This window comes from Lissotriton vulgaris, unplaced genomic scaffold (genome assembly GCF_964263255.1).
Source record: "Lissotriton vulgaris unplaced genomic scaffold, aLisVul1.2 SCAFFOLD_688, whole genome shotgun sequence".
In the NCBI taxonomy this organism is placed as follows: domain Eukaryota; kingdom Metazoa; phylum Chordata; class Amphibia; order Caudata; family Salamandridae; genus Lissotriton; species Lissotriton vulgaris.
Window position 1 is genome coordinate 230,828 of NW_028243991.1, and position 24,154 is coordinate 254,981.

The following is a 24,154-nucleotide window of genomic DNA, read 5'->3' on the forward strand; positions in this document are numbered from 1 at the left end:
TGGTAGTATTTGAGGATTAGCACCGGGGTTACCAGGCATCCACACTGGTGGAACTTTGCGCATGGGATACTGACCAGGTGCTTCTAGCGGTCCCTCAATGTCTTCTACAAACAATGCTCGAGGCATTATAGAAGAACGAAAAGACAACAACTGCTCGACAGCACGTCGAACATTGGTGCCTACTAACATTCCGCTCGCAAACTGAAGCTGAAGATTAGTCAAAGCAGTCAATACATCGTCAGATGCATCAGCCGATATTTGGTCACGTAAAAGCTTGCACATTTCTTCAAACACGAACCTTTGTGTCGGTACGTTGAATTGACAAAACGTATCAAGCACCACACGTGGAGGATTTCTAAGGGGGTATTTCATCCAACCCATCGCCATATTATACAATGCGTCACGTTCTCTACTACCGGGAAGCTGACTACGTCTTTGAGGACCATCCGAACCAGCGGACTCAAGAATAGGTCCAAGAGAATTAAAAAAGTTAGCTGCAACAGAAGGAGTACGACGTTGAACAGATGGAGAAGAAGAGTAACACAACGGGGTAACAAGAGAAGTATCGGAAACAGAAGGGACAGCAGGAGTAAGTAGAACAGTAGAGGCAGCGGGAGCAGGAGTAAGAGGAAGTGCAAGCGGAGGAGCAGTAGGGACGGAAGCAGGCAAGGGAGCAGGAACAAGCGGTAGAGCGGGTACAGGTTGGGGAACAGGAACAGGTGGAGGAACAGGGAAAGGGGGAACCACAGGAGCTGCGGTACCCTGCGCGTACGGAGGTGGCGACTCCATAAGATAGGACAACAAAGGGTCCTCCACTGATTCCTCCTTCTTATCCGTACCCGTCGGTAAAGCGGGATAACACTTATCTATAGTCATACGCTGCAATCTATCGAAAACTTCCTTTTCCTTTTCCTCCTCCACCGGCCTTGCTTTTCTTTGGAACAATTTAGCCTCAAGATTATCTAAAATCGGGGTCTCGAAACTACCATGGGGTGGCCAACTGACTACACCGCCTTTTTTAGTATACCGAACCCAACACTCATTGAATGTAATTGGACCTAATACATGTTTACTGTACAGCTCGTAAGTTGGAGTTCCAACCGGAGGTATCGGACACGAGTCCTCCAGTCGGGAATCCGCACCACAACTTCTAAAACAACTGAACAAAGTACTACGGCCAGGCATCTCGCACACCAACCGAGTTTCACAAACTTCAAGGGTTATAGGATTTACAATGTCCCTGCAAAGAGAAAAAACCCTCGTTTTTTTGCGACTGCAGACGTCAAATATCACAACAAAGAACTAAGTACTAAGAACCACAAATGCAATGGAACCATGCAACAACTAAGCACCCACAACTAAGGACTCTGGGAGCGACCCACAAATACTTAACTCAAAGATCGATGGCGTCACCAGGAAGGCCCGTCAATCGTCTCGCTGTACCAAGGTCTACGCCAGGCGCCAAAACAGGTCTACAGTCAGGGCAGCAGTCCGTCGCAGCCGTCAGGAGGCGGGAATCTTCGCGGGAAAAGTCGTCGGGCCACTTGTTTCGACAACAGGATCGATGAAGCGGGGTGCACCTTCCCTCGGAGATTTCACACGAAGTTCCTCACGATCGTCGGGCTTGGACCAGTACCACTGATGCAGTCCGACGATTGGCGCCAACTGAAGGACTGGGTTTTTCTAAGACCCAGCGGTGCCAGGGATAATACCTAAAACCTTTGTGGGTAACCTGTTCCAGCGTACAAATGACAGAGACACGGGACACTTCCTTCGGCGTCAAAGATTCGAGGTTTATTTACTGCAGGGAACACAGAAGTCACAGGAAGTACAGCATGTGTAGGTTCGAGGAGTCTGATTCGAATTGTATCTGTGGATCGCTCCTTTTATACAGTTTTCTCTCATAGGTTAACATGGTACACAAAAGATTACAACTTGGTTCCCATCGTAAAGACCATAAGGGATCGCATTCATGTATTCAGGGCCCGGAACATAAGTACAGTGGCGTTTGATAGTTCCCAACTGTAAAAACACATCTTCCCACCATTAGTACATTCCAATCAGCAGTAAACAGATCGAGGAAAGGACAGAAACAGGTGCAGAGGAAGACGAGGACAGTGAACAGAACAAAAAGGGTGTAAAAGGGGTGGTACCAGAAAACACGAGTTGCAGGCATCAAAGGGGACGTGCCTAATGAATGCACAACTAAGACAATAGACCGGCACGACAAGATGAGCCTCGAGCGGGGCCATCTGCCTTACAGTGTCATCCCCCTCATCATAAAGACACCTTCAAAGGAAACGTGTCTTCCGCAAGAGTTTGGGAATCCCAGGGTCGCGAAGCGGACAGCGTCCGTTCGCTGGCTACTTGAGGGCAAGAAACAAAATGGATGCCGTATCTAAGATGGAACCCGTGGGTTCAGATAGAGAAACCCACGAAACAGACGAACGGTTTAGGCTAGTACAGCGAAAACGCGTACACCCACTAAACTCGTCATTTGCGGTTCGTAGATACCAGACTCGACCATATTCGTGCGAGTCGAAAACACCACTTAGAATTGTCACGGAACCTCAGCGCTTGAGGGAGGGGGGTACTTTACTTATCGAATATCCAAGTTTTTAGTTGCTTTCTGAAGGAGAGGTGGTTCTGTGTAAGTCGGAGGTGGGTGGGGAAAGAGTTCCAGGTTTTGGCCGCTAAGTAGGAGAAGGACTTACCCCCCATGGTGGATCTATGGATGCGCTGAATTGTGTCGAGGGCTTGGTTGGACGATCATAGTTGGCGGATGGGGGAGTAGAAGGACAGGGCGTGTTGAGGCATTCGGGTCCTAGGTCATAGAGGGCTTTGTGTGCATGGGTGAGGAGACGGAACATTATTCTCTTGTTGACGAGGAGCCAGTGGAGGTCTTTCAGGTGGCCGGAGATGTGAGCTTAGCAGGGGATGTCTAGTATGAGTCTGGCTGAGGCATTTTGGATGCGTTACACATGTTGGTGATCTCGCTCACATGCTCTTCCAATGCCCAACCCTGCAAACATATTGGGATAAAATATACAAGTGTATAAACAAAACGTTCAATATCAACCCCCCCCCAGGGAATTCTCCTATATCCTTCTGGGATTTTTAGACCCAATGCTACTGGATAACAATGACCACTATCTGCTAGATCTAATGCTTACACTTACCTGCAAAAAAGTACTAAATAAATGGAAGAACTCCAAAGAATTCTCCCTCAGAATGTGGCAAGAATGGTTGTCTTTTCTTAGAGCGGCTGATAATATCTCCCTACACTCTTCGCCCTGGCGCCCCAGACATAGGAAGTTATGGAGGTCCCTTGATGCCTTTTCCTTTAAATTTGACCCTCCGTGAAACTCATAGGTCCCAACAAACTATCACATACACTCTACTGAAGCTCTCTATGACACCCATTGTGCTAACACACCCCTACGGATATCAACCACGTATATGAGTCTCTCGCCGGTCCTTCCACACAAGGATTGTTTCACATAGGAATTGCCTCACGCTGCCCCAATAAGTCTTTATAGTACACAGTCGGATTCGATTTGGACAGACATGTATGAGTTTCTTGTTAATTGATGTTTTGATACTAGATTTGCACTTAGGATATGTGATTACTATACTTCTGTATTTGATGTTCTAACTTGATATCCTTTAATTGCATTGTATACAAACTTTTATGTCCTCAATTGTACACCTGCATCGTAACCTTATCATAGACTGACTGATGAATGTGATATATGTAGACCTCCTGTAGCTCTAGCATAACTGCAATTCCAACTGCCACTTAAGTGGTATCCTCTTTTCTTCTTCCTTTGTAGTTCTTCCTTGCTTTCTATTTTATTATATTTGTCAGTATAATTGTTATTATTATTATTATTATTGTTATCATTTATATTGTTCTTTTCCTTCCAAAACCAAATAAAAAGAATTTGGAAAAAAAGAGAGTGTGAGTGTTGTAACATCAAAGTTCACAATAACGGTTGTGTTATTAGAGTCACAGTGCGAAACAGAAAGTGAGGAAAGGAGAGAGTGAAATAAAGTAGAAACGACATGGCACGTACAGTTAGTGTGTGCGAGTGTTTTTTTTTTATAATAACAGGGCATGTTTATAGTTACCTTGGAGATCACTGGGGCTTTCTGAAAGAGAGGGAGAAAGGGCCAGATAGATGGAGAAATGCAAAGATATATGAGAGAGGAAGAGAGAGTGATACAGGTGATCAGATATATAGACAGAAATGGAGATGAGTTCTTCACCGTTTCTCTTAGATCCGGAAGCTTGTATTGTCATGTGCTAGTACTACCAAGGCTTTGACCAGAGGGGCATTCAGAGGGGAAGGAATAATTTGTGACACTTTTGATAGCTCTAGAGCTCCTGCTTTGTGTGTGTGTGTTTGTGTGTGTGTGTGGGTGTGTGTGTGTGTGTGTGCGTGTGTGTGTGTGATAAGACACACCAAGTGCCGTTGTGCATGAGCTCCTGTGATTACAGCATTTTATTTCCGATAACTGGATGTGTGTGCTGTTCCTTTTCAGATGTTGTAGCACGGGAGTGTTCTGTAGCATTAAACTCATGTGTGTGTCCTTCCAGATGTGAGAAGGTAAAGTTTCATGGTCCAGAGCAGGAGATGAAGAGAAAAGAAAAAGAAACAAATATTGAAAGTGTAAAAACTCAGAGACTTGAAATGGAGATGAGGAAATATGAAGGTAAGTGGACTTGAGCTTCATGCAATTGTATTTTGAAACCCCCACTGATATCTTTGGCGGGGCTCCTCTGTGCACAACTGGGGGCAACAGCTTCCAATTTCACCCTCACATTGATCTGTTAAAAGACCCCTTCTGAGTCCAGAACCTCTTGCTGTGGCCCAGAAAGCTAGTCAATGAAAATGAATACCAGCTCAAAGGGGTTTCTTTAGGGTGTCTGATCCTGGAGCCTGTATGGCTGATCCTGGAGCCGTTGTGTCTGATCCTGGACCCTTTGTGTTTGATCCTGGACCCTGTGTGTCTGATCCTGGACCCTTGGTGTCTGATCCTGGAGCCTGTGTGTCTGATCCTGGAGCCTGTGTGTCTGATCCTGGAGTGTGTGTGTCTGATCCTGGACGCTGTGTGTCTGATGCTGGACCCTGTGTGTCTGATCCTGGAGCCTGTGTGTCTGATCCTGGATCCTGTGTGTCTGATCCTGGAGCCTGTGTGTCTGATCCTGGACCCTGTCTGTCTGATCCTGGACCCTGTGTGTCTGATCCTGGAGCTTGTGTGTCTGATCCTGGACCCTGTGTGTCTGATCCTGGAGTTTGTGTGTCTGATCCTGGAGTTTGTGTGTCTGATCCTGGAGCCTGTGTGTCTGATCCTGGACCCGGTATGGCTGATCCTGGAGACTTTGTGTCTGATCCTGGACCCTTTGTGTCTGATCCTGGACCCTGTGTGTCTGATCCTGGACCCTTGGTGTCTGATCCTGGAGCCTGTGTGTCTGATCCTGGAGCGTGTGTGTCTGATCCTGGACCCTGTGTGTCTGATCCTGGAGCCTGTGCGTCTGAGCCTGGAGCCTGTGTGTCTGATTCTGGAGCCTTTGTGTATGATCCTGGACCCTGTGTGTCTGATCCTGGAGCCTGTGTGTCTGAGCCTGGAGCCTGTGTGTCTGATCCTGGAGCCTGTGTGTCTTATCCTGGAGCCTGTGTGTCTAATCCTGGAGTCTGTGTGTCTGATCCTGGAGCCTGTGTGTCTGATTCTGGAGCCTGTGTGTCTGACCCTAGAGCCTGTGTGTCTGATCCTGATCACTGTGTGTCTGATCCTGGAGCCTGTGTGTCTGATCCTGGAGCCTGTGTGTCTGATCCTGGAGCCTGTGTGTCTGATCCTGGACCCTGTGTGTCTGATCCTGGACGCTGTGTGTCTGATGCTGGACCCTGTGTGTCTGATCCTGGAGCCTGTGTGTCTAATCCTAGACCCTGTGTGTCTGATCCTGGAGCCTGTGTGTCTGATCCTAGACCCTGTGTGTCTGATCCTGGAGCCTGTGTGTCTGATCCTGGAGCCTGTGTGTCTGATCCTGGACCCTATGTGTCTGATCCTGGACCCTGTGTGTCTGATCCTGGAGCCTGTGTGTCTGATCCTGGAGCCGGTGTGTCTATCTTGGACCCTGTGTGTCTGATCCTGGAGCCTGTGTGTCTGATCCTAGAGCCTGTGTGTCTGATCCTGGACCCTGTGTGTCTGATCCTGGAGCCTGTGTGTCTGATCTTGGAGCTTGTGTGTCTGATCCTGGACCCTGTGTGTCTGATCCTGGACCCTGTGTGTCTGATCCTGGACCCTGTGTGTCTGATCCTGGAGCCTGTGTGTCTGATCCTGGAGCCTGTGTGTCTGATCCTGGACCCTGTGTGTCTGATCGTGGAGCCTATGTGTCTGATCCTGGACCCTGTGTGTCTGATCCTGGAGCCTGTGTGTCTGATCCTGGAGCTTGTGTGTCTGATCCTGGGCCCTGTGTGTCTGGTCCTGGAGCCTGTGTGTCTGATCCTGGAGCCTGTTTGTCTGATCCTGGAGCCTGTGTGTCTGATCCTGGAGCCTGTGTGTTTGATCCTGGAGCCGTTGTGTCTGATCGTGGAGCCTGTGTGTCTGACCCTAGAGCCTGTGTGTCTGATCCTGGACCCTGTATGTCTGATCCTGGACCCTGTGTGTCTGATACTGGAGCCTGTGTATCTGATCCTGGACCCTGTGTGTCTGATCCTGGACCCTGTGTGTCTGATCCTGGACGCTGTGTGTCTGATCCTGAACCCTGTGTGTTTGATCCTGGAGCCTGTGTGTCTGATCCTGGACCCTGTGTGTCTGATCCTGGAGCCTGTGTGTCTGATCATTGGCCCTGTGTGCCTGTTCCTGGAGCCTGTGTGTCTCATCCTGGAGCCTGTGTGTCTATCCTGGACCCTGTGTGTCTTATCCTGGACCCTGTGTGTCTGATCCTGGAGTCTGTGTGTCTGATCCTGGAGCCTGTGTGTCTGATCCTGGGGCTTGTGTGTCTGATCCTGGACCCTGTGTGTCTGATCCTGGAGCCTGTGTGTCTGATCCTGGAGCCTGTGTGTCTGATCCTGGACCCTGTGTGTCTGATCCTGGAACCTGTGTGTCTGATCCTGGAGTCTGTGTGTCTGATCCTGGAGCCTGTGTGTCTGATCCTGGACCCTGTGTGTCTGATCCTGGAGCCTGTGTGTCTGATCCTGGACCCTGTGTGTCTGATCCTGGACTATGTGTGTCTGATCCTGGAGCCTGTGTGTCTGATCCTTGACCCTGTGGGTCTGATCCTGGAGCCTGTGTGTCTGATCCTGGACCCTGTGTGTTTGATCATGGAGCCTGTGTGTCTGATCCTGGAGCCTGTGTGTCTTATCCTGGACCTTTTTTTTTTTTTTTTTTTTTTTTTTTAAATAATTTTTATTGTAGACATACCTGTACAGGCCAATATACGTATAGCAATAGTATCATAAGTGTCAGCAGATATACAATGCCTTTCTTCAATCAATACACAGCCTTCCGGCCCACAACCCGGGGGTCGGGCGGCGTTGAAATCTCTGCACATCCATGCCTGACGTTCCATAGAGAGGAGTGGTTAGTGTCCGGATTAAGTGTATGTCTACTTTTATAGTCCTACAAAACTACGCGCTAAACCCCAACTCCCCTTCCCCGCGCTAGCCCCTAAACACCCCCCCCCCATCCCACCCCATCTCGCACACCATCACCCGCCTAAGGCTACGTTATTACCAACCCTGGGTTGCTAGCCTTACGCTCCCCGTATTCCTGCTGTTCCTGGGGCCTCAACTCGCTTCCTCTGTGCCCTCCACTCCGGGAGTCTCCTCCTGTGCGTCAGCCTCGCTATCCCTGAGTGCCTGCACCATTATTTCCCATGCAGTCGCAGTGTCAGCCGCTGTCTGGGTAGGGGTCCTGCGCGCTATTTGGTACCTATGTGTGCTGTCAGCCGAGGCCCATTTCAGAAACTCCTGCCGCCACCTCCGTGGAGTAGGCCCCAGCCTCGCTTTCCAATTCCTGGTAATCTCTCTCTTAGCTATCATCAGCCCCATGTCGATAAACTTACTCGTGAGCTTATTTTTGGGGGTGTGGGGAAACCAGTGCAAAAGGCATTCGGCCGGTCCGTACTCTAACGATCGTTCAGTCACCTCATTCAGTACCTCCCCTACTTCTTGCCAAAAGTCCTGCAGGACCGGGCACGCCCATAGCATGTGTACTAACTCAGCTCCCTCTTCCGGGCACCGGGGGCAGGCTGCTGTGTCATCGCCAAAATACCGCCGTATTCTACCTGGGGTCATATACGCCCTATGCAACACATAGTAGTGGATCAGCTGGAATCTGGCGTTCCTTGTGCTGTTACAAGCTCTGCGGACAAGTTGTGCCCAGGTTGTGTCCGGAATGTCCCTGTGCAGATCCGCCTCCCATTTGGCTTTCAGGGATGTGAGAGGAGGGATATTCTTATCCTGGACCCTTTGTGTCTAATCCTGGACCCTGTGTGTCTGATCCTGGACCCTGTGTGTTTGATCCTGGAGCCTGTGTGTCTGATCCTGGACCCTGTGTGTCTGATCCGGGACTCTGTGTGTCTGATCCTGGAGCCTGTCTGTCTGATCCCAGTAGCCTGTATGGCTGATCCTGGAGCCTGTGTGTCTGATCCTGGACCCTGTGTGTCTGATCCTGGACCCTGTGTGTCTGATCCTGGAGCCTTTGTGTCTGATCCTGGAGCCTGTGTGTCTGATCCTGGAGCCTGTGTGTCTGATCCTGGAGCCTGTGTGTCTGATCCTGGAGCCTGTGTGTCTGATCCTGGAGCCTGTGTGTCTGATCCTGGGGCTTGTGTGTCTCATCCTGGACCCTGTGTGTCTGATCCTGGAGCCTGTGTGTCTGGTCCTGGAGCATATGTGTGTCTGATCCTGGAGCCTGCGTGTCAGATCCTGGAGCTTGTGTGTCTGCTCCCGGACCCTGTGCGTCTGATCCTGGAGCCTGTGTGTCTGATCCTGGACCCTGTGTGTCTGATCCTGGAGCCTGTGTGTCTGATCCTGGAGCCTGTGTGTCTGATCCTGGACCCTGTGTATCTGATCCTGGAGCCTCCGTGTCTGATCTTGGACCCTGTGTGTCTGATCCTGGAGCCTGTGTGTCAGATCCTGGAGCCTGTGTGTCTGATCCTTGACCCTGTGTGTCTGATCTTGGAGCCTGTATATGCTGCAGTACAGTTCTGCTGCCTACTGCATCTACTGTCCTGGTAAAGTTACTTGTTACTTGGACCCTGTGTGTATGATCCTGGAGCCTGTGTGTCTGATAATGGACCCTGTGTGTCTGATCCTGGAGAATGTGTGTCTGATCCTGGAGCCTGTGTGTCTGATCCTGGAGCCTGTGTGTCTGATCCTGGAGCCTGTGTGTCTGATCCTGGTGCCTGTATATGCTGCAGTACAGTCCTGCTGCCTACTGCATCTACTGTCCTGATAAAGTTACTTGTTCTTTGGACCCTTTGTGTCTGATCCTGGAGCCTGTGTGTCTGTTCCTGGACCCTGTGTGTCTGATCCTGGAGCCTGTGTGTCTGGTCCTGGAGCCTGTGTGTCGGACCCTAGAGACTGTGTGTATGATCCTGGACCCTTTGTGTCTGATCCTGGAGCCTGTGTGTCTGATCCTGGAGCCTGTGTGTCTGATCCTGGACCCTGTGTGTCTGATCCTGGAGCCTGTGTGTCTGAGTCTGGAGCCTGTGTGTCTGATCCTGGAGCCTGTGTGTCTGATCCTGGACTCCGTGTGTCTGATACTGGAGCCTGTGTGTCTGATCCTGGACCCCGTGTGTCTGATCCTGGACCCTGTGTGTCTGATCCTGGACCCTGTGTGTCTGATCCTGGAGCCTGTGTGTCTGATCCTGGAGCCTGTGTGTCTGATCCTGGACCCTTGGTGTCTGATCCTGGATACTGTGTGTCTGATCCTGGAGCCTGTGTGTCTGATCCTGGACACTGTGTGTCTGATCCTGGACCCTGTGTTTCTGATCCTTAGAGCCTGGGTGTCTGATCCTGGACCCTGTGTGTCTGATCCTGGAGCCTGTTTGTCTGATCCTGGACCCTGTGTGTCTGATCCTGGAGCCTGTGTGTCTCATTCTGGAGCCTGTGTGTCTCATCCTGGACCCTGTGTGTCTCATCCTGGACCCTGTATGTCTGATATTGGAGCCTGTATGTCTGATCCTGGAGCCTGTGTGTCTGACCCTGGCGCTTGTGTGTCTGATCCTGGACCCTGTGTGTCTGATCCTGGAGCCTGTGTGTCTGATCCTGGAGCCTATGTGTCAGATCCTGGAGCTTGTGTAACTGATCCCGGACCCTGTGTGTATGATCCTGGAGTTTGTGTGTCTTATCCTGGAGCATGTGTGTCTGATCGTGGAGCCTGTGTGTCTGATCCTGGACCCTGTGTGTCTGATCCTAGACCCTGTGTGTTTTATCCTGGAGCCTGTGTGTCTGATCCTGGACCCTGTGTGTCTGATCCTGGAGCCTGTCTGTCCAATCCTGGAGCCTGTATGACTGATCCTGGAGCCTTTGTGTCTGATCCTGGACCCTTTTTGTCTGATCCTGGAGCCTGTGTGTCTGATCCAGGACCCTTGGTGTCTGATCCTGGAGCCTGTGTGTCTGATCCTGGAGCCTGTGTGTCTGATCCTAGACCCTGTGTGTCTGATCCTGGAGCCTGTGTGTCTGATCCTGGAGCCTGTGTGTCTGATCCTGGACCCTGTGTGTCTGATCCTGGACCCTGTGTGTCTGATGCTGGACCCTGTGTGTCTGATCCTGGACCCTGTGTGTCTGATCCTTGACCCTTTGTGTCTGATCCTGGAGCCTGTGTGTCTGATCGTGGACCCTGTGTGTTTGATCCTGGAGCCTGTGTGTCTGATCCTGGAGCCTGTGTGTCTGATCCTGGACCCTTTGTGTCTGATCCTGGACCCTGTGTGTCTGATCCTGGACCCTGTGTGTTAGATCCTGGAGCCTGTGTGTCTGATCCTGGACCCTGTGTGTCTGATCCTGGACTCTGTGTGTCTGATCCTGGAGCCTGTCTGTCTGATCCCAGTAGCCTGTATGGCTGATCCTGGAGCCTGTGTGTCTGATCCTGGACCCTGTGTGTCTGATCCTGGACCCTGTGTGTCTGATCCTGGAGCCTTTGTGTCTGATCCTGGAGCCTGTGTGTCTGATCCTGGAGCCTGTGTGTATGATCCTGGGGCTTGTGTGTCTCATCCTGGACCCTGTGTGTCTGATCCTGGAGCCTGTGTGTCTGGTCCTGGAGCCTGTGTGTCTGATCCTGGAGCCTGTGTGTCAGATTCTGGAGCTTGTGTGTCTGATCCCGGACCCTGTGCATCTGATCCTGGAGCCTGTGTGTCTGATCCTGGACCCTGTGTTTGATCCTGGAGCCTGTGTGTCTGATCCTGGAGCCTGTGTGTCTGATCCTGGACCCTGTGTATCTGATCCTGGAGCCTCTGTGTCTGATCCTGGACCCTGTGTGTCTGATCCTGGAGCCTGTGTGTCAGATCCTGGAGCCTGTGTGTCTGATCCTGGACCCTGTGTGTCTGATCTTGGAGCCTGTATGTGCTGCAGTACAGTTCTGTTGCCTACTGCATCTACTGTCCTGGTAAAGTTACTTGTTACTTAGACCCTGTGTGTATGATCCTGGAGCCTGTGTGTCTGATAATGGACCCTGTGTGTCTGATCCTGGAGATTGTGTGTCTGATCCTGGAGCCTGTGTGTCTGATCCTGGAGCCTGTGTGTCTGATCCTGGAGCCTGTGTGTCTGATCCTGGTGCCTGTATATGCTGCAGTACAGTCCTGCTGCCTACTGCATCTACTGTCCTGCTAAAGTTACTTGTTCTTTGGACCCTTTGTGTCTGATCCTGGAGCCTGTTTGTCTGTTCCTGGACCCTGTGTGTCTGATCCTGGAGCCTGTGTGTCTGATCCTGGAGCCTGTGTGTCGGACCCTAGAGACTGTGTGTCTGATCCTGGACCCTTTGTGTCTGATCCTGGAGCCTGTGTGTTTGATCCTGGAGCCTGTCTGTCTGATCCTGGACCCTGTCTGTCTGATCCTGGAGCCTGTGTGTCTGAGTCTGGAGCCTGTGTGTCTGATCCTGGAGCCTGTGTGTCTGATCCTGGAACCCGTGTGTCTGATACTGGAGCCTGTGTGTCTGATCCTGGACACCGTGTGTCTGATCCTGGACCCTGTGTGTCTGATCCTGGACCCTGTGTGTCTGATCCTGGAGCCTGTGTGTCTGATCCTGGAGCCTGTGTGTCTGATCCTGGACCCTTGGTGTCTGATCCTGGATACTGTGCGTCTGATCCTGGAGCCTGTGTGTCTGATCCTGGACCCTGTGTGTCTGATCCTGGACCCTGTGTTTCTGATCCTTAGAGCCTGGGTGTCTGATCCTGGACCCTGTGTGTCTGATCCTGGAGCCTGTTTGTCTGATCCTGGACCCTGTGTGTCTGATCCTGGAGCCTGTGTGTCTCGTGCTGGAGCCTGTGTGTCTCATCCTGGACCCTGTGTGTCTCATCCTGGACCCTGTGTGTCTGATACTGGAGCCTGTGTGTCTGATCCTGGAGCCTGTGTGTCTGATCCTGGGGCTTGTGTGTCTGATCCTGGACCCTGTGTGTCTGATCCTGGAGCCTGTGTGTCTGATCCTGGAGCCTATGTGTCAGATCCTGGAGCTTGTGTAACTGATCCCGGACCCTGTGTGTATGATCCTGGAGTTTGTGTGTCTTATCCTGGAGCATGTGTGTCTGATCGTGGAGCCTGTGTGTCTGATCCTGGACCCTGTTTGTCTGATCCTAGACCCTGTGTGGTTTATCCTGGAGCCTGTGTGTCTGATCCTGGACCCTGTGTGTCTGATCCTGGAGCCTGTCTGTCCGATCCTGGAGCCTGTATGATTGATCCTGGAGCCTTTGTGTCTGATCCTGGACCCTTTGTGTCTGATCCTGGAGCCTGTGTGTCTGATCCTGGACCCTTGGTGTCTGATCCTGGAGCCTGTGTGTCTGATTCTGGAGCCTGTGTGTCTGATCCTAGACCCTGTGTGTCTGATCCTGGAACCTGTGTGTCTGATCCTGGAGCCTGTGTGTCTGATCCTGGACTCTGTGTGTCTGATCCTGGACCCTGTGTGTCTGATGCTGGACCCTGTGTGTCTGATCCTGGACCCTGTGTGTCTGATCCTGGACCCTGTGTGTCTGATCCTGGAGCCTGTTTGTCTGATCCTGGACCCTGTGTGTCTGATCCTGGAGCCTCTCTGTCTGATCCTGGAGCCTGTGTGTCTGATCCTGGACCCTGTGTGTCTGATCCTGGAGCTTCTGTGTCTGATCCTGGACTCTGTGTGTATGATCCTGGACCCTGTGTGTCTGATCCTGGAGCCTCTGTGTCAGATCCTGGAGCCTGTGTGTCTGAGCCTGGAGCCTGTGTTTCTGATCCTGGAGCCTGTGTGTATGATCCTGGACTCTGTGTGGCTGAGCCTGGAGCCTGTGTGTCTGATCCTTGAGCCTGTGTGTCTGATCCTGGACCCAGTGTGTCTGATCCTGGAGCCTGTGTGTCTGATCCTGGAGTCTGTGTGTCTGATCCTGGAGCCTGTGTGTCTGACCCTAGAGCCTGTGTGTCTGATCCTGGATCATGTGTGTCTGATCCTGGAGCCTGTGTGTCTGATCCTGGAACCTGTGTGTCTGATCCTGGACCCTGTGTGTCTGATCCTGGAGCCTGTGTGTCTGATCCTGGACCCTGTGTGTCTCATCCTGGACCCTGTGTGTCTGATCCTGGAGCCTGTCTGTCCGATCCTGGAGCCTGTATGACTGATCCTGGAGCCTTTGTGTCTGATCCTGTACCCTTTGTGTCTGATCCTGGAGCCTGTGTGTCTGATCCTGGACCCTTGGTGTCTGATCCTGGAGCCTGTGTGTCTGATCCTGGAGCCTGTGTGTCTGATCCTAGACCCTGTGTGTCTGATCCTGGAGCCTGTGTGTCTGATCCTGGAGCCTGTGTGTCTGATCCTGGACCCTGTGTGTCTGATCCTGGACCCTGTGTGTCTGATGCTGGACCCTGTGTGTCTGATCCTGGACCCTGTGTGTCTGATCCTTGACCCTGTGTGTCTGATCCTTGACCCTGTGCGTCTGATCCTGGACCCTGTGTGTTTGATCCTGGAGCCTGTGTGTCTGATCCTGGAGCCTGTGTGTCTGATCCTGGACCCTTTGTGTCTGATCCTGGACCCTGTGTGTCTGATCCTGGACCCTGTGTGTTTGATCCTGGAGCCTGTGTGTCTGATCCTGGACCCTGTGTGTCTGATCCTGGACTCTGTGTGTCTGATCCTGGAGCCTGTCTGTCTGATCCCAGTAGCCTGTATGGCTGATCCTGGAGCCTGTGTGTCTGATCCTGGACCCTGTGTGTCTGATCCTGGACCCTGTGTGTCTGATCCTGGAGCCTGTGTGTCTGATCCTGGAGCCTGTGTGTCTGATCCTGGAGCCTGTGTGTCTGATCCTGGAGCCTGTGTGTTATTTATTTTATTTGTTAACATTTGTAATGCGCACAGCTACCCAACAAAGGGTTTCCCGGCGCGGCAGATCCCAATAGCAATGCGGTTACAGAAAACTAGATGTTAAAGAGCCATGTTTTTAAGGCTTTTCTGAATTTGATGTAATTCGACTCAGACCGCAATGTATGTGGCATTGAATTCCAGAGAGAAGGTCCTAGGAATGAGAAGGACTTGCCACCCATGCGTGACAGCCTGGTCCTTGGAATTTCAAAATGATTTGCCGTGGAAGACCGAAGAGATCTGGAAGGACGGTAGGGGCGCACCAGGTTTTGCAGATATTTAGGAGCGGTGTTGGTGGAAATCCTGTGCATAAAACATAGAGATTTGAATTTAACTCGGTTTTCAATTTTTAGCCAGTGTAACTTCCTGATGTATTTAGTGGTTGGAGTAGAGATGGGAATTTTACAGAGTAGTCTGGCTGCTGCATTTTGCACTGATTGCAACCTGCGGACAGTAGCTTTGTTCGCCCCCAGGTACAAAACGTTGCCATAATCTAGCCTAGATGTTATTAGGGCATTGACAACTGTTTTCTTGGTGTTTTCAGGCAGCATCCAACAGATCTTTTTTAGCCATTTTAATATGGCAAAGCAGGTGGCTGAAGTCTTTACCGGTTGCTGATGTAAAATGAGTGAGTCGTCAATAATGACGCCCAGGTTGCGAGCATGAGTAACCGGGGTAGGGGGGGTGCCCATTTCAGTTGGCCAATGTTGGGGTCCCCAAAGTTCTTTATTTTTGCCCAACACGATTAACTCGTTTTTTTCGCCGTTAAGTTTTAGGAAGTTTTTTTGCATCCAGTCTGCGATTTTACAGAGTCCGAGTTGTAGGGTGAAGGAATTATCAGAATCTGCAGCTGATAAAGAAAAAAGCAGCTGGGAATCATCAGCGTAGGAAAACATTAAAAGCCCTGTTTCCTCCACTATTTTGGCCAGGGGGCTCATATACACGTTGAAAAGCAACGGGCTAAGAATAGAGCCCTGTGGAACTCCGTGTTTGAATGTCATGGTATCGGAGCAGGCAGTTTGTGAGAAGACCTGGAACGTGCGGTTTTCCAATAATGATCTAATCCAGTTGAGAGCTGCCCCACGGATGCCCAGGGAGTGGAGTGTTTGGGCGAGGACCGCATGCGACACGGTGTCGAATGCCGCACTGAGGTCGAGCAGCACAAGTGCCACTGTTTCGCCCTTGTCCACCATGCAGCGGATATTTTCGGTTACCCCCAGCAAGGTAGTTTCTGTGGAAAAGCCTGCACGAAATCCCGACTGGTGGGATGGTAATAGGTCATGAGTGGTAATGAAATCAGTGAGGCAACGATGTACATGTTTCTCCAATATTTTTGCAAAGGTGGGCAGCAAGGATATTGGGCGGAAGTTAGCTGGCAAATTGGGGTCTGCGCCAGCTTTCTTCAGGAGCGGATGAATCATTGCATGCTTCCATTCACTGGGTACAAATTGTTCCAGTAACAAAGCATTGAGAAGATCAGTGATGGTAACCAAGACGTTGCTGTTAAGTTGCTTTAAGACTGAGCATGGCAATGGGTCTTTAGGTGAGCCAGATTTAATAGTTTTTAGCAGCCTTTGAACCATATCAGGGTTCAGCAAGGGCCAACTATCAAGTGTGACAGAAGATGCATTAACCGGAGTAGAGCAATCCGGAATGCCTGGGGCATTACCCGAGGTAGGTGATGCACAGTTTGGGGTAGCTTCAGTGGTTAACTTATATTTATTAGAAGCTTGATTAATGTCTTGGTGAATTTGGTCGACTTTATTGATGAAGAAGGCAGCTAGTAGGTCACATTGAGTTTTATTAAGTTCAGGTGGGAGTTGAGACGTATTAGAGCCAGCCAGCTCTTTTACTAGCTTAAAAAGTGTTTTGGAGTGGTCTAAGGCATTTGTGATTTTTGTGCAGATGAATTCTGCTTTAGCCTTGCTACACTGCTTTTGATACGCTATTAACTGAATTTTGTATTTTTCCTTGATTACCGGTGAGTAACTCCTCCTCCATTGACGTTCAAGATTTTTACATCTAGTTTTTTCATTTTGTAAGATATCGTTGAACCAGGGCGCGGGAGAGCGGTGGGTGTTAGGTTTAAGCTTTGTTTTGGGCAGGGTGGAGTCAATGGCTGCAAGAAGCCAGTTTTGTACTGTGGAGGAAAGCTGTTGAACAGTGGTCTTAGTGCAAGGCCTATGTTCTTCCAGGAGGGTATTGAGACTGTCAATGTCAAGTTGTTTCCACTTTCTTATAAACTGGGTGGGTAGGGGAGTATTATCTTTATTTATTGGGTCGACCTGAAGGGCAAATTTAACCAAATAGTGGTCGGACCAGGGCAGAGGCTGGGCAGAATGCGTCACAATATTGTTAAGATTGGAAAAGATGGGATCTAGCAGGTGTCCAGCATGTTGTGTAGGCCCTGAGTTCTTTAAGGTTAGATTGAGAGCTGCTAAGTCATTTATGAAGTCTTTAGCTAAAGAGCATTCCTCATCCTCTAGATGCAAGTTTATGTCGCCTAAGATTGTGAAATTGGCAGTTCTCATGGCTAACGGTCCGATAAGTGCAGACATATTTGTCACCCATTTGGATGCTGCCCCCGGAGGCCGATACACAAGGACTCCGGCTAAAGTGAAATAAGGGGATAGCGTAAGTTTAAATGTCGCCGCTTGGCAGCCATCACATAAAAGAGGTTTAAATTCGCAATTAAAAATCTTTTTGAAGATGATGGCAATTCCTCCGCCAGGTATCTTTTCCCTGTCAAGTCTGGTGATAGCGTAGGAGTCCGGAAGTGCCATAGCTATGTCTGGACCCGAACTTTCTTTGAGCCAGGTTTCAGTAATAAACAATGCGTCGGGTGCTTCATCTAAGAGTAGGTTAAAAATTTCTAGTTTATGCATTGGTAAAGAGCGACAGTTGAGGCTAATAAAGGAAAAGGATTTTGTCTTTGATTTTGAGGAGTTATTGAGGGAATTAGACAGCGTGGATTTGATCCCTACAGGGTCAATGTGTAATTGACAGGTTTGACAGGAATCCTTCTCCCACCCCAATTTTAACAGCCCGCAGGAGGGTTTTGTTGCCGGTTGTAGAGCCTTCAAATCGACAGACGTATATTTGATGTAGGGGGATTCTATTGAATGTAATGCTACATCGGCTATAGGTACCTGTGGTAGGTTGGGGACTGAACCATATGGTGGTGCCATAGCCCTGAGGCACATCCGAGGCGCGGACGGGTGCAGATGGGCTGACTCTGGCGTGACTCCGGCGCTGAGGAGGCGCTTCCGCAAACGCGACCGCTAGCGCGGAGATAGACCGTTTCCTTAAATACCGGACACTAGAGCGCTCTCACCACTCTCGCCCCCTCACTCAAGATGGCCACCGTAAATGCTGTTGTCACTAGCCCTCGATCTACAGCCCTAAAATCGGCTGATAATGTCAGGAACAGAGCGAAAATAGTGGCAAGTGAGTGCCAAGTACGCCAGGTATGCTGTATGCAAACAGTATGAAAATTATTAAAATTGTGTCTGATCCTGGGGCTTGTGTGTCTCATCCTGGACCCTGTGTGTCTGATCCTGGAGCCTGTGTGTCTGGTCCTGGAGCCTGTGTGTCTGATCCTGGAGCCTGTGTGTCAGATCCTGGAGCTTATGTGTCTGATCCCGGACCCTGTGCGTCTGATCCTGGAGCCTGTGTGTCTGATCCTGGACCCTGTGTGTCTGATCCTGGAGCCTGTGTGTCTGATCCTGGAGCCTGTGTGTCTGATCCTGGACCCTGTGTATCTGATCCTGGAGCCTCTGTGTCTGATCCTGGACCCTGTGTGTCTGATCCTGGAGCCTGTGTGTTAGATCCTGGAGCCTGTGTGTCTGATCCTGGACCCTGTGTGTCTGATCTTGGAGCCTGTATATGCTGCATTTCAGTTCTGTTGCCTACTGCATCTACTGTCCTGGTAAAGTTACTTGTTACTTAGACCCTGTGTGTATGATCCTGGAGCCTGTGTGTCTGATAATGGAACCTGTGTGTCTGATCCTGGAGAATGTGTGTCTGATCCTGGAGCCTGTGTGTCTGATCCTGGAGCCTGTGTGTCTGATCCTGGAGCCTGTGTGTCTGATCCTGGTGCCTGTATATGCTGCAGTACAGTCCTGCTGCCTACTGCATCTACTGTCCTGCTAAAGTTACTTGTTCTTTGGACCCTTTGTGTCTGATCCTGGAGCCTGTGTGTCTGTTCCTGGACCCTGTGTGTCTGATCCTGGAGCCTGTGTGTCTGATCCTGGAGCCTGTGTGTCGGACCCTAGAGACTGTGTGTCTGATCCTGGACCCTTTGTGTCTGATCCTGGAGCCTGTGTGTCTGATCCTGGAGCCTGTGTGTCTGATCCTGGACCCTGTGTGTCTGATCCTGGAGCCTGTGTGTCTGAGTCTGGATCCTGTGTGTCTGATCCTGGAGCCTGTGTGTCTGATCCTGGACCCCGTGTGTCTGATACTGGAGCCTGTGTGTCTGATTCTGGACACCGTGTGTCTGATCCTGGACCTTGTGTGTCTGATCCTGGACCCTGTGTGTCTGATCCTGGAGCCTGTGTGTCTGATCCTGGAGCCTGTGTGTCTGATCCTGGACCATTGGTGTCTGATCCTGGATACTGTGTGTCTGATCCTGGAGCCTGTGTGTCTGATCCTGGACCCTGTGTGTCTGATCCTGGACCCTGTGTTTCTGATCCTTAGAGCCTGGGTGTCTGATCCTGGACCCTGTGTGTCTGATCCTGGAGCCTGTTTGTCTGATCCTGGACCCTGCGTGTCTGATCCTGGAGCCTGTGTGTCTCATTCTGGAGCCTGTGTGTCTCATCCTGGACCCTGTGTGTCTCATCCTGGACCCTGTGTGTCTGATACTGGAGCCTGTGTGTCTGATCCTGGAGCCTGTGTGTCTGATCCTGGACCCTTTGTGTCTGATCCTGGAGCCTGTGTGTCTGATCCTGGAGCCTGTGTGTCTGATCCTGGACCCTGTGTGTCTGATCCTGGAGCCTGTGTGTCTGAGTCTGGATCCTGTGTGTCTGATCCTGGAGCCTGTGTGTCTGATCCTGGACCCCGTGTGTCTGATACTGGAGCCTGTGTGTCTGATTCTGGACACCGTGTGTCTGATCCTGGACCCTGTGTGTCTGATCCTGGACCCTGTGTGTCTGATCCTGGAGCCTGTGTGTCTGTTCCTGGAGCCTGTGTGTCTGATCCTGGACCATTGGTGTCTGATCCTGGATACTGTGTGTCTGATCCTGGAGCCTGTGTGTCTGATCCTGGACCCTGTGTGTCTGATCCTGGACCCTGTGTTTCTGATCCTTAGAGCCTGGGTGTCTGATCCTGGACCCTGTGTGTCTGATCCTGGAGCCTGTTTGTCTGATCCTGGACCCTGTGTGTCTGATCCTGGAGCCTGTGTGTCTCATTCTGGAGCCTGTGTGTCACTCTCATCCTGGACCCTGTGTGTCTCATCCTGGACCCTGTGTGTCTGATACTGGAGCCTGTGTGTCTGATCCTGGAGCCTGTGTGTCTGATCCTGGGGCTTGTGTGTCTGATCCTGGACCCTGTGTGTCTGATCCTGGAGCCTGTGTGTCTGATCCTGGAGCCTATGTGTCAGATCCTGGAGCTTGTGTAACTGATCCCGGACCCTGTGTGTATGATCCTGGAGTTTGTGTGTCTTATCCTGGAGCATGTGTGTCTGATCGTGGAGCCTGTGTGTCTGATCCTGGACCCTGTGTGTCTGATCCTAGACCCTGTGTGTTTTATCCTGGAGCCTGTGTGTCTGATCCCGGACCCTGTGTGTCTGATCCTGGAGCCTGTCTGTCTGATCCTGGAGCCTGTATGACTGATCCTGGAGCCTTTGTGTCTGATCCTGGACCCTTTGTGTCTGATCCTGGAGCCTGTGTGTCTGATCCTGGACCCTTGGTGTCTGATCCTGGAGCCTGTGTGTCTGATCCTGGAGCCTGTGTGTCTGATCCTAGACCCTGTGTGTCTGATCCTGGAGCCTGTGTGTCTGATCCTGGAGCCTGTGTGTCTGATCCTGGACCCTGTGTGTCTGATCCTGGATCCTGTGTGTCTGATGCTGGACCCTGTGTGTCTGATCCTGGACCCTGTGTGTCTGATCCTGGACCCTGTGTGTCTGATCCTGGAGCCTGTTTGTCTGATCCTGGACCCTGTGTGTCTGATCCTGGAGCCTCTCTGTCTGATCCTGGAGCCTGTGTGTCTGATCCTGGACCCTGTGTGTCTGATCCTGGAGCTTCTGTGTCTGATCCTGGACCCTGTGTGTATGATCCAGGACCCTGTGTGTCTGATCCTGGAGCCTCTGTGTCAGATCCTGGAGCCTGTGTGTCTGAGCCTGGAGCCTGTGTTTCTGATCCTGGAGCCTGTGTGTATGATCCTGGACTCTGTGTGGCTGAGCCTGGAGTCTGTGTGTCTGATCCTTGAGCCTGTGTGTCTGATCCTGGACCCAGTGTGTCTGATCCTGGAGCCTGTGTGTCTGATCCTGGAGTCTGTGTGTCTGATCCTGGAGCCTGTGTGTCTGACCCTAGAGCCTGTGTGTCTGATCCTGGATCATGTGTGTCTGATCCTGGAGCCTGTGTGTCTGATCCTGGAACCTGTGTGTCTGATCCTGGACCCTGTGTGTCTGATCCTGGAGCCTGTGTGTCTGATCCTGGACCCTGTCTGTCTCATCCTGGAGCCTGTGTGTCTCATCCTGGAGCCTGTGTGCCTGATCCTGGACCTTGTGTGTTGGATCCTGGAGCCTGTGTGTCTGATCCTGGAGCATGTGTGTCTGATCCTCGAGACTGTGTGTCTGATCCTGGACCCTGTGTGTCTGATCCTGGAGCCTGTGTGTCTGATCCTAGAGCCTGTGTGTCTGATCCTGGAGCCTGTGTGTCTGATCCTGGAGCTTGTGTGTCTGATCCTAGAGCCTGTGTGTCTGATACTAGAGCCTGTGTGTCTGATCCTGGAGCCTGTGTGTCTGATCCTGGAGCTTGTGTGTCTGATCCTAGAGCCTGTGTGTCTGATCCTTGAGCCTGTGTGTCTGATCCTGGAGCCTGTGTGTCTGATCCTGGTGCCTGTATATGCTGCAGTACAGTCCTGCTGCCTACTGCATCTACTGTCCTGCTAAAGTTACTTGTTCTTTGGACCCTTTGTGTCTGATCCTGGAGCCAGTGTGTCTGTTCCTGGACCCTGTGTGTCTGATCCTGGAGCCTGTCTGTCTGATCCTGGAGCCTGTGTGTCGGACCCTAGAGACTGTGTGTCTGATCCTGGACCCTTTGTGTCTGATCCTGGAGCTTGTGTGTCTGATCCTGGAGCCTGTGTGTCTGATCCTGGACCCTGTGTGTCTGATCCTGGAGCCTGTGTGTCTGAGTCTGGATCCTGTGTGTCTGATCCTGGAGCCTGTGTGTCTGATCCTGGACCCCGTGTGTCTGATAGTGGAGCCTGTGTGTCTGATTCTGGACACCGTGTGTCTGTTCCTGGAGTGTGTCTGTTCCTGGACCCTGTGTGTCTGATCCTGGACCCTGTGTGTCTGATCCTGGAGCCTGTGTGTCTGATCCTGGAGCCTGTGTGTCTGATCCTGGACCATTGGTGTCTGATCCTGGATACTGTGTGTCTGATCCTGGAGCCTGTGTGTCTGATCCTGGACCCTGTGTGTCTGATCCTGGACCCTGTGTTTCTGATCCTTAGAGCCTGGGTGTCTGATCCTGGACCCTGTGTGTCTGATCCTGGAGCCTGTTTGTCTGATCCTGGACCCTGTGTGTCTGATCCTGGAGCCTGTGTGTCTCATTCTGGAGCCTGTGTGTCTCATCCTGGACCCTGTGTGTCTCATCCTGGACCCTGTGTGTCTGATACTGGAGCCTGTGTGTCTGATCCTGGAGCCTGTGTGTCTGATCCTGGGGCTTGTGTGTCTGATCCTGGACCCTGTGTGTCTGATCCTGGAGCCTGTGTGTCTGATCCTGGAGCCTATGTGTCAGATCCTGGAGCTTGTGTAACTGATCCCGGACCCTGTGTGTATGATCCTGGAGTTTGTGTGTCTTATCCTGGAGCATGTGTGTCTGATCGTGGAGCCTGTGTGTCTGATCCTGGACCCTGTGTGTCTGATCCTAGACCCTGTGTGTTTTATCCTGGAGCCTGTGTGTCTGATCCTGGACCCTGTGTGTCTGATCCTGGAGCCTGTCTGTCTGATCCTGGAGCCTGTATGACTGATCCTGGAGCCTTTGTGTCTGATCCTGGACCCTTTGTGTCTGATCCTGAAGCCTGTGTGTCTGATCCTGGACCCTTGGTGTCTGATCCTGGAGCCTGTGTGTCTGATCCTGGAGCCTGTGTGTCTGATCCTAGACCCTGTGTGTCTGATCCTGGAGCCTGTGTGTCTGATCCTGGAGCCTGTGTGTCTGATCCTGGACCCTGTGTGTCTGATCCTGGACCCTGTGTGTCTGATGCTGGACCCTGTGTGTCTGATCCTGGACCCTGTGTGTCTGATCCTGGAGCCTGTTTGTCTGATCCTGGACCCTGTGTGTCTGATCCTGGAGCCTCTCTGTCTGATCCTGGAGCCTGTGTGTCTGATCCTGGAGTCTGTGTGTCTGATCCTGGAGCCTGTGTGTCTGACCCTAGAGCCTGTGTGTCTGATCCTGGATCATGTGTGTCTGATCCTGGAGCCTGTGTGTCTGATCCTGGAACCTGTGTGTCTGATCCTGGACCCTGTGTGTCTGATCCTGGAGCCTGTGTGTCTGATCCTGGACCCTGTCTGTCTCATCCTGGAGCCTGTGTGTCTCATCCTGGAGCCTGTGTGCCTGATCCTGGACCTTGTGTGTTGGATCCTGGAGCCTGTGTGTCTGATCCTGGAGCATGTGTGTCTGATCCTCGAGACTGTGTGTCTGATCCTGGACCCTGTGTGTCTGATCCTGGAGCCTGTGTGTCTGATCCTAGAGCCTGTGTGTTGGATCCTGGAGCCTGTGTGTCTGATCCTGGAGCTTGTGTGTCTGATCCTCGAGACTGTGTGTCTGATCCTGGACCCTGTGTGTCTGATCCTGGAGCCTGTGTGTCTGATCCTAGAGCCTGTGTGTCTGATCCTGGAGCCTGTGTGTCTGATCCTGGAGCTTGTGTGTCTGATCCTAGAGCCTGTGTGTCTGATACTAGAGCCTGTGTGTCTGATCCTGGAGCCTGTGTGTCTGATCCTGGAGCTTGTGTGTCTGATCCTAGAGCCTGTGTGTCTGATCCTTGAGCCTGTGTGTCTGATCCTGGAGCCTGTGTGTCTGATCCTGGTGCCTGTATATGCTGCAGTACAGTCCTGCTGCCTACTGCATCTACTGTCCTGCTAAAGTTACTTGTTCTTTGGACCCTTTGTGTCTGATCCTGGAGCCCGTGTGTCTGTTCCTGGACCCTGTGTGTCTGATCCTGGAGCCTGTCTGTCTGATCCTGGAGCCTGTGTGTCGGACCCTAGAGACTGTGTGTCTGATCCTGGACCCTTTGTGTCTGATCCTGGAGCTTGTGTGTCTGATCCTGGAGCCTGTGTGTCTGATCCTGGACCCTGTGTGTCTGATCCTGGAGCCTGTGTGTCTGAGTCTGGATCCTGTGTGTCTGATCCTGGAGCCTGTGTGTCTGATCCTGGACCCCGTGTGTCTGATAGTGGAGCCTGTGTGTC

General features: G+C 51.5%; 1 protein-coding gene across 1 annotated transcript in view; it reads left to right on the top strand.

Moving 5' to 3' along the window:
- The window catches only part of LOC147668182 (tripartite motif-containing protein 26-like), a 326,889-nt gene that overhangs the window by 197,321 nt on the left and 105,414 nt on the right, over window positions 1-24,154 (top strand). The window contains exon 5 of the mRNA XM_086948720.1: window positions 4,601-4,716. Within this exon, the coding sequence (XP_086804846.1) occupies window positions 4,601-4,716 (116 nt within the window). The remainder of the gene's footprint in view (window positions 1-4,600; window positions 4,717-24,154) is intronic.